Source organism: Notothenia rossii (assembly GCF_949606895.1).
Source record: "Notothenia rossii genome assembly, chromosome: 2".
In the NCBI taxonomy this organism is placed as follows: domain Eukaryota; kingdom Metazoa; phylum Chordata; class Actinopteri; order Perciformes; family Nototheniidae; genus Notothenia; species Notothenia rossii.
Window position 1 is genome coordinate 78,498,764 of NC_136904.1, and position 11,034 is coordinate 78,509,797.

The 11,034-nt window shown below is 39.4% G+C and overlaps 1 protein-coding gene across 1 annotated transcript; it reads right to left on the reverse strand.

Annotated features, from left to right (window-relative positions):
• Positions 1–1,861: 1,861 nt before the first annotated feature.
• On the reverse strand, positions 1,862–5,467 carry tbr1b (T-box brain transcription factor 1b; the record flags this gene model as incomplete). Its single annotated transcript, XM_079665915.1, has 6 exons — positions 1,862–2,705; positions 3,355–3,416; positions 3,661–3,819; positions 4,091–4,212; positions 4,426–4,580; positions 4,776–5,467. 6 exons carry the CDS (start codon positions 5,465–5,467, stop codon positions 1,862–1,864), a joined length of 2,034 nt encoding a protein of 677 aa, XP_079522041.1.
• Between the last annotated feature and the right edge of the window lie 5,567 nt (positions 5,468–11,034).

Here is an 11,034-nt window from a genome sequence, read left to right on the forward strand (position 1 = left end):
ACTGATCACTGATAATGCATTCAGATATCGCCATCTACTGTGTATCCCTGGGAAGGTCGATCGCTGCCCGTCAGTGCATAACTACACACACACACACACACACACACACACACACACACACACACACACACACACACACACACACACACACACACACACACACACACACACACACACACACACACACACACACACACACACACACACACACACACACACACACACACACACACACACACACACACACACACACACACACACACACACACACACACACACACACACATACTTTAAGACATGCAGGCTAAACACCACCCGTCTATTGGCAGCTGTGAGCATCTCCTTCACAACGAAATTCCAATTATGTGCACATTGGGTTTATTATGCATCCGTTTTAATTATATTTCTTAACTTCACAGATTTTTAGGTCGGTGTTTATTTTTTTCCTCAAATTAAGCCATTAACAAAATCTAATGATAAGAGCAGCAATACCAAAACCAATCATCCTGCAGTCAATTATAGTAAAAACAAAATCGTGTATTTTCAAGTGATGTTTACCCATTTGCACATTTTTGCACGGACAAGACTTTCTTTTCTTGTGTCACTTCCTTTGGGTGCCGAACAGAAAACTGGTCATTTTCACAGGTTTTTTTTTCAGTGTAACTATGAAGTTTTCACCTTTTTAGATTGACAAACAATATCATTCCAACCAAATGTTATTGCCGGAAAACATTATTTCTAAATCAGCCTATAATAAATAGGGTTTCTAAATACGCATAACAACGTGTAGCTCTATTTAAATGTATTTGCATTGTTAATATCTCACATGATCTTTTGCCGTTTTTATTTGATAATAGCAAAAAGGAGATGTCATTTTTGCCACGGGAGAGTCTTAATAAACTGACATTTGAATCCGCAATATTAATTATTTGGGATATTCTGGACCAATTAGTGGACGCATTAGAGGGCAGGCTCTCACTTTTATTTAATGTCTCAATATTTTAAGATGAGATACAAGATTGTCTCTCATAAGATGAAGAAAAAGTATGATGCGTTCGTAAAAAACGTGTTTTAAATAATTATTGGTCTGTTTTAAGATAGTTGGAATAACAATTATTAAAAGAGGAGCATGATATTTTTTTGGAAATAAAGAATTGGTTGTCCTGATGATAACATCATTTATTAGGTTTACATCACATTACAGTATACAGAGATTTCCACAACAACATTAGCATACAGGCTATGAAAAATAACCTTAAATACAAAATGAAAATGAAAAAATACTAAATCTACATTACCAACATTTATAATTTCTTAATCCACAGGTATCATGAATGTTGCAGTGATCGTCATAATCTTTTGGTAGCCTACAGCTTTGATAAAGTACAAAATACACATTTTTTTCACTGACAGGGATTAATATGTCAGCATATGCTACACAAGAACATTTCATGTACAAGTTTATCGATATCTTTCTTCACTAACAGCTTAGGCTAACATATGAGGTTTTTAAAACACTTGCCTATACTTATAAATCAGATTGTATCTATTCTGTGTACAACCAATCACTATCACCAAATGTTCATATTATGTACAATATATTTACAATTACAGTGTTTTCTGAAAACAAGGCGCCCGAGCCATGGAAGAATGTACACTTTGACCATAACTGTGGAGGTGACAGTCCTTTTCAACTTTTGTATTTGTATAGATTAACCTGTATAGATAGATGGATAGATAGATAGATAGATAGATAGATAGATAGATAGATAGATAGATAGATAGATAGATAGATAGATAGATAGATAGATAGATAGATAGAGATAGGTTGATTGATTCACAGATTAATTCTTTTGTAATTTTAACTGTGAGGATAGAAACTGTAGTACCCAATGTCCTTTGTGCAGTTTTTCTCACACTCTCGCGGTGCCAGCAGCTCCGATTTTAACGGAGACACTGTCTCTGAAACCGGCGTGGCAGAAGGTGAGATTCTCCTCCTTTTGGCCTGTTCAAAGATACCAGAATCGCTCGAGTCGATGGACTTAATGGAGGACGGCGTCTCTATCCAGTTCGACTCTGATGTCATGTCTTTGGCTTTGGGCTCCTCGGAGACGCCAATCGGTGACCTCTCTGTTGGGATGGGGTCTACCTCCTCGCTCAGGTAGTTGGTGCCCGATCTGCAACCGAGAGAGTTAGCGGGCCAGCAGGAAAAGACCGCGCTGGGTTTGCTGTTTACGCCACAGTACTGCGGCGGCGTGCGTCCTCCCCAGCCTGACGGGTCTGCGTAATAGCCAAGAGGCCGGTTGGAGCAGCCCGCAGTCGGCAGGGGAAGAGCCTTCACTCCGGCCGCTGCGTAGGACAGCAAGGTGGCCGCGTTACCGGCGAAATCAGCGGCGTCGTATGCCGAGGCAGCAAAGTCCAGTCGGTTGTTGGCAGGGGTGACAAACCATCGCTGCGGGGGGGTGGCAACAGTGGGCTCGTCGGTTTGCTGCGGGGACAGCAAGCTGTTGCCGAGTGGGACGCTGCGCTCCGTGCCAGGACAAGTCCCCACGCCAGGGTGAAAGCGAGATTTGGCATAAGTGCTGACAAATTGGTCCTGCAGGAAAGAGCTATGCATGGCATATCTCGCACCCGGCATGATCTGTGAACGTGGAGAGTCACCCGGTGATGGAGTTAGGCGGTCGATGTCGCAGCCTGTGTAGACACTGAGAGATGCAGAGAAAAACAGAGACAATTCAGTTAATCAACTGTGCGATAAAGCAGGGTTTCTAGAAGTTAGTGAAATGTAGGTCAATATAATATTCATGCTGTATTTAGTAGGCTAGATTATAATATCTCATGAGGGGATACAATTCCCCTCAATTGCATACGTTTGAAATGTTTTTTGGCAACACACCCATATCTTTACGCATGTAAAGTGTTTCCAAATAGGCCCTCAGCTTTATACAAATTATTAAAACATTGATCCATGCAAAGTTGCATTGCCACAAACTAATTGTTTCAGTTGTTTTACAACTACTTTTACAAGTTTAATATTGCAAGTGTTTTATTAGCTTATATTATCAAAACCAGATAGGCCAAGCTCAAATGAAATTGTTTGCAATTTCCTCGTTTCATCTATAATCAATTTAAAAGTACAAAAAACAATGTTTTTATTTCCTCGATTTTTCTTAAATCTTATAACCCTTTAACCTATCCTTATAGCTGCATTTTAGAGTTGGCTTAAACAATTTTATTAAGATATTATCTGGTTTTTGATTTAGGAGTTTTATGGATTTATTCAAACAAAGAGGCTATACCAAATACAATTACAGTTGAATAAAAGTATTGTAAAAGTAATAAGGAAAACCTTACGTGTCGTAGTTGTCCCGAAATCCTTTAGCAAACGGATTGTGGTCAATTTTCAGTTGTGTAATCTGTGGAGAAATAACGCCATGATTAAGAAATATGCGGACTGCCGCTCTTTCAATGTGAAAAATAATATTTCTTATACGTTTTATGCTTATTAAAATCCACATAATTGTTACAAACCAACGAGCTTAACATAAGTATAATTTGAAAATGCAGAAAATTCTGTTTATTTTTCAACAATATTGAACAAATTTAATATGAGCCTTGTTTGAGGGAACAATTTCAGGGTTGGATATGAAGTGGTCTTACGTCGGTATTCTGGTAGGCTGTGACTGCGATGAATTGCGTTTCTGTGAAGGTGAAAGTCTGGACTCTTCCAGGTTGGCTGGTGTCTTCTGTCCCATCCTCGTTTACTTCCACCACATGGAGCCTGGGCTGGTACTTGTGGAGAGACTGCAGAACCACCATCTGGAGATCCAATTAAAGACGCGCATCAGAAACTCAGCTCCAAACGTTGGATAGATGATTAAAGCAGCATGCTGATCTGATTTAGCTCCGTTAATCTTTTATTCTATGATTATTTTTATAACGCTTTACTAGTGAAATTGCACTGTAAAAAAACACAACTAAAACACCTAGTTTCATGCAAAAGATAGGAAGGGAAAACATGTTTTTATTTGTACAACTTTTATTACGTAAATAATCAAAAAAATGTTTTTTATCAAACATGTTGCATTACCTGTCCCGTGTTGTTGGAGGCACCTTTGTTGTTTGTAAGCTTTAGCTTTCCAAATGATATTTCTTGACGCATCCAATGAGCTCCGGTATTTGGTGAGTCCGGATGCATATAAACCCTATTTCCTATAAAAGAACAAGCAAAATCAAAACAGGGTTAATTAAAAATAATAATAATAATAATAAGAAAAACATGGCCAGGATTTTATTATTGCATCTGAATGTTGTCAAAATACACAGTGGTACAACTGTACAATAAAAAAAAATCACAAACAATTTTAATATGGAATAACAAATGTTAATTGTACAATAAATGTAGGACTTCATTATTTGTATTACCTGTAACATTTGTGTCTGCTTTCCCACATGGCACCCACTTGCCTCCCTGAAATCGCCAGTGATTTGGATCAGCAAGTATTACATCCACAAATATATTGTAGTGAGCAGTTGGGTCAAGGCCAGAGATGTTGAAGCTTAAAAATGGAAACATTCGTCTGTGGAAAATAAAGAAAAAACACAGATTTAGAAAACGCCTGCCATGAAAAAAAATGGACATAAAATAGGTAAGATTCCTCCACCATGCTTTTTTATTTATGGAAAGATGTGTTGATGATAGGCTTATCAAAACGTTTATTTTAACTTTGGAAATAAACGCTTGTAAGTAATGTATTTAAACCTTCACCACTTACCGTCCTTGCTTTGTGATGATCATCTCTGTCTGGTGCCTGTGGAACTTCAGCCACAGGGCCCTGTTGCACAGATACACCTGCGCTTTCCCCGGAACCAGTCCTGCTTGCGCGGTGGAGAACTGGTAAAAAGCCCCTCCTTGGTAAGTGTGTCCATACTGTTGCGCGTACGGGTAGCCCGCTGCCGGATAGCCTTGAGGAGAAGTGTTGGTCAGAAGGCTGTTGTAAGCTCCATTAGTGATGACCGGGTGATGGGCCATATACCGGCTGGGACTTCCGATAGAAAATGCCGGGTGCGCTGGTCCATGCTGCGTCGGGTAAGGGAACATGGCACTGGGAGCTGCTGAGATTGACTGTGGCTGGGTAGATGGAGTAAAGATGCACCTTTCTCCTGCAGATCCATCGAAATTATGACGGATGTCAGAGACTCCGTGTAGACCAGGAGAGAGTTTGCCCCTCTGGACGTCCCCTGATGCGTCCTTGGAGTCGGGAAAATTGTCTGCCTCTGACTGATTCGTCATCTCCCCAGAGTTTTTTTTAAGAGGTGAACTTCTCTCCAGGTTGTCACTTGCAGATATAATAGGATGGTCCTGCAACGAAAGCTCTGATCCATCGGAGCTCGAGAAGCCACTGCCCACATTCATCAATTTATTGGAGAGATCACTCGCTGGCGAGATGCAATTCTCGACCTGCATTGCTCAATATGAAACCACTATTAGCTCAACCTATATCACAAGCTTTTAAACGCGCTTTCCTAATATAACATTATGAGAACGCCTTGTGCTACTGAAGGCAGCAAATTAGCCAATTGACACCATCCTGCGAATGGAACGGATTTTCTTCCCGTCAGGCTCCCTGCTTTGCTAATGAAACAAGTATTGTCATTGGTTAACTCAAGGCTGTAATTTAATTAGACAGCTCTTAATTAGAACAATCTGAGGAGCGCTGTGAGCATAGTGATTTGTTTGTAGTGTGACATGGGCCTATATTTGATTAGAATAAATGGACCCCGACTGTTTCTGATGTATATGAGCAGGAAAAATAAAAGTATAACGGTTCTAAATATTGTTTTCTACTGACAGCTCTCACGTCAGCTGCGTTATTTACCTATTTGTCCACGTTATTTACCTATTTATGCGCCAAAGTGCCAAAGTATGTCTGCCGAGGAAACCAAGATATATTATTAACACACCAAAAATGACAGTCCATGACAGGCAGTGCATCTGATGCCTTAAAATGTTTGTGGTATAGCGTGAAATCATGGCGTCCCACCGAAGATGTGTTTATGAGTCCCAGTGCTGATAAATATGTAATGCCCTAAAGTTATGAACCCGTGGACTGATAACAGGGCTGCTTTGGTAAATACATCTCAGATAGTGAAAGAAAACCTCAAAATGGTTAGAATTACATTTTATTTAATACAATCACTTCCTTTTTTCTGTCTTTTGGAGAAGTTATAAGTTACAGGCTCATTAACTCACATTAAGTCTGATTGGTCGCACTTAATGAAGCATTTCTCACTAAATAATATTTGAAAGGATTAATTAAATGTCAGCAGAATGCACATCTCTAAGATAACTTGTCATTTGTTTTATTAAAGTATGTCTAACATCGAAATGAAAATAAAAGAGCGCAAAGCAAAACAACAACACATTTTTAATATCATCTTTCCAAAAGTACCTGAAGACCTCACGTCATTTAATAAATTATTGTCAGGATGTTGATAAGGATTAAATTAATTTATGAATATTACACTAAAATCCTAGAACAGCTGCAGCCTTCTTGATGGTTATTTACACAAACAGTTTTTCAGGGGGAGGTGCTTAGAGTTTATTTAATGGTGGTAAGACCTTTTTTAAATTGGTGATAATCATTTCATCCTGATTTTTTACACTTCTAGTGCATTGTACACCTGAACAATAAAGTAACTCAATATAACCTTTATAAAGCCAGTCAGGCAGGTGTTGAACTCTTAACACAATGTTAGTTTTGCATGTGGTTGTATTCAATTGCATTCTATTAAAAGGTTCTTCTCGTGTGTGTAAATTGGGGTAGACCAAACAGAAACTTTAAATAAAAAGTAGTGAAGATGTGGCCAATAACTTATTATTTTCCCTTCACTAAATAACTTTTGGTTTGGTACTGCAGTGTCATTAACTTGCACAGCACTATCTGGACCAGACGATGGTAAGAAGACCAATCAGGGTCTATTTCTCGGTACATCCACGAGTTTGTCTCTGAGGAACTGCCATGAATCTCTGAAGCTAACAAGAGGGGTCATTACAGTCGGGCTATAGGGTCCAGCAATCTATTCCTGTGAAAAATGCAAGCACAGGCTTGTCTGTGCCCACGTAAAGAGGCCAATCTCTGCTCTGCTCATTACAGGATTATGGTTCGCTTCCATCACTGATCTTTAATAAGCAAAATGGGCTGCCCCCCCACCCCCCAACCCACCCCACCCCACCCCCTGAACCAACCAATTGTTGAATCACCCGTGCAGCAACACACTTTGTCTCCCCAGGTGCTCTGGTGCCTATTTATCAGGCTAAGTCCTGTATTTCTATTGGCTCAGCCAGCTAGTGGACATAACCAAAGAAGGGGAGGGTTAGGGGGGGGGGGGGCTGATTTGTTATGCTGGTGGCCAGCCTTGTCCCTGGGGAAGATGGCATAGTGCAGATTAGGATCTCTTCCCCCTGCCTTGTACCAACCCCTCCATTGACCAGCTGAGCTTAATTCACTGGGTCCCTATGTACAGTATTTATGCTTTATCTACTCTAAAATCACCTTTTAACTTTAATTCTCATAATCCATGTCCACATTTTCGATTTGTTAATGCAGACAGGGTATAATACTAAAGCCGAAACACAATTGCAACAAAACAATTTGAAAGATCATTAGAAATAACTCTCAAAAGATACAAAAAAGGCTCTTTTGAAATAAAATCAGTTAACAATGTCCAGTTGAGCATAACACAGCGTGTGTTGTTGTTTTTTCAAGCCGCTGTATCACCATTTTTTATTGTTGTGCCAAAAAAATCTGCTTGCCACCTGGGTCTAATCTAATCAATGTGAATGACAAGGAGAGAAAAAGCCTGAAAGTGAGCACCGGCTCAGGGACTTTACCTAATGCCCAGCACTGTCACTTCAATGATATGATCACAGCACACAAAATGACAACAAAATTATAGCCAGCAAGGATATGGGGACATAGTGTGCTACTCCAGTCAGGTGAAATTGCTTTTTCCGACTATGAAATGGCTTGTCTCTTGTCGGATGGGTAAACATTTCCTTGTCAGGCCAGTAATAAGGAATGAGGCACACTGGGCTGAACTAAGAGGATAGAGCCAAGGTTATTTGGGATTCATGACAGGTAGTGGCTTATATTACAGCGGCACTAAAAATTTAATGGGAATGCATTTAAGATGGCCTTTAAGTTATTTATATGTTGTTTGCCAGACGTCACATTGCAATTTCCATCAATAAATCAAAGTGAAGTATTACTTCCTTTCTTCAAGGCTCTTAGATTTTTTAGGAGAAAAGGCAATAGCTGTATTTACCTTAGTTTTTTAATTACCTAGAATGACCAATCTGATCAAGTGTGGGGGTGCTTTGTGTTTTGCTAACAGAACTATTGCCCCCTGTGGTTTCCTGCCATCAGTGATCTGCTCTGTCAGAGGGAATCAGGGTGCTCTTTGACAGGAAAGACAGCTGGAGGCCTGCTAAGGGGCGGAGTGGACATTTGTGGCTTTTAAACCCTTATTATCTGTCCTCCCTGGACACAACAAGACACGCGTCTACGCAGAAGTGCACTCCTACACCTGCTCATTATTGATGTCCGGACCCAACCGTGATTCCTTACCACAAAGCTCACAGCAAATTAACCTCAGGACAGGTGATCGTGATGTTCACTGGAAGCACAAGTGACATGGCTCCTGTGCTAATACCTGAGCCTGCTCTCTAGAGATTATTCACCCAAAACAAATATTTATACATTTGCTGATTTGTCTGGAACAGAGAACAATGCAAGATAACAGATTATATTTTAATAAAATGATTGATCTCTCTATTGTTGATGTATTTAGCTATACCACTTAGTTTCTTACTGATCAGTTCACCATGTATTCTATGCAAATCAAGCTTTACAAAAATAAAAATGAAAGAATAATACTCAAACTGTAATATTTCAGGTAATTAAATTCAGTTTATTGATTTATGACAATGCAATACTTAAATTAAATTCAGTACATTTTTTAGTTGCACGGTATTCTCTAACCACAGCCTTGTGTAAAAGATCAGCATGCTTTTCAATATTCCTGCACCACATGTGTTTATCTCTTGATTAAGATAAAGGATAAAGCAGATTTTGTTGTTAGTTATTTTTATCTTCTGCCTTTATTTTTGTTAGTCGTTTATTAACATAACCAGACAGTGACAGTGTGGCAATTAACACTCCTATGGAAATAATAGTCTACTCTTTATGAAAGAATGCACCATGAGCTCTCAAGTCAGCGCTCAATTGAGACCCCCCCTTTGGAAAAATAGACTAGAGATGACGGGAAAATTAATGCATAATTATAAATGTGTGAATTTTATTTCATACCTATTTTGTAGCAAATGACACTTGTGAAATATAATAATCATCTGGGTGCTGCACACCCTGAGAGAGCAGTGCCAAATCTCATGCTCTGATGTGTAATATTATGCTTAACAAAGGGTGAAGATATAATGTCAGGAATCACAAAGTTAGTGGAAGGGCTAATGTCACTACGAAAACTTCTTTTATCACCTGCGAGTGACCTGTTATCAACTGTTTGGTTTGTTGCTAGTCTCTTTACATTTTAAAGAGCCTGTGTGACCCGGGGAGTGCAGTTGTGGTTTGTGACCATTTTGTTATTTATGCTGCCATGCACTGTCAGACGTCTTCAAGTGAAGAACATGGCCCCTGTCCCCAGAAAGCCCAAGGCATGAAAAATTCAGACTAACTCTACTTTTTAAGGCATTTCTGATGAAAAGCACACCGAAATGAAACTGACTTATGCCAAATGAATATCATTGAATCGCTGTGATTGTGAGGCTGATGTTTGTAACGTTGAAATTATTTATAAAACATCAGTTCCATTTTAAGAGTATGGCCATGCCATGAAGTGTGCACTTACTCCTTTGAGAATCCTCTGAGGTTTTCATTCGAGCACTATCAGCCTAAAGCTGAACACTGATATGTCAAAAAAAAGAAAGAAAACTGCAAATCCAGTGACTGAAGCTTAGCTTTTATGCTAAACTGCATTGCTTAAACAGGATGAAAATAAGGAGCCCGTCACTGCTGTGTCTGCCAGTTAATTTTCTTATCAATAACTAGTTTGTCATGATGATGAATTATCTATAAACAACAACTTAGAAACCTGTTATCTGATAGATCAACAAAATGTGTTACATAAATATTCTTCATTATATCTAACGGGTGATATACCGAAATACTTTTTCAAATAAAATACAAATGCTACACAGATGTCTTCAAAAAATAAACAAAATTCTCCGGTTGAAGACAAATATTTTGGGGCACAATAGGAGCAAACAGGCGACTGTCGTGTTACAAGAATAATCTTCATTAAAATCACAGGCAACACCACCAGGCCAACACACAGCTCATTGGGAATGCAGTGTGAAAAGAGAGGCCCACAGATTATCACTCTGCGTAGCTCATGTTTAATTTATCCAGGAGCAATATTGTCAAGAGCCCTACCATTCCTAGGAACTAGAGGCGGAGAAAAGCTGGAATAAGACTCAGGGAAACCCAAAAATAACACACGCAAAATGGAGACAACACACTCGAGAGTGGAAGCATTAGAGACATGTTTGATATGTTTAGCACAGCTTCACAACAGTAATATAGCTGCTTTAGGACTGTAAATATTTCAAAAGATGACTTTTAAATGGACCTGACGATAAAGTGTTCACGCAACAACAACACATGATACACAGCACTTAACCTTTGCTCTGATTTTGAACTATTCTACAAAAAAGTGCACCTCCAAAGCAAACTCTATCGTATGGTATAATCCTTAGATATTGGCAGTACGAGCAGAAAAAGTAGTCTAACATAGTCTTACATTCGACTTTAAGAAGTATCTTAAACCAATTTCTGTGTGCTCTGTAGTGTGTGTTTTTTCCTCCTCGTCCTCCTCCTCGTCCTCCTCCTCCTCCTCCTCCTCCTCCTCCTCCTCCCCATGGCTGAGTGAAATGGAATTGCCTCTCACATTCAAAGA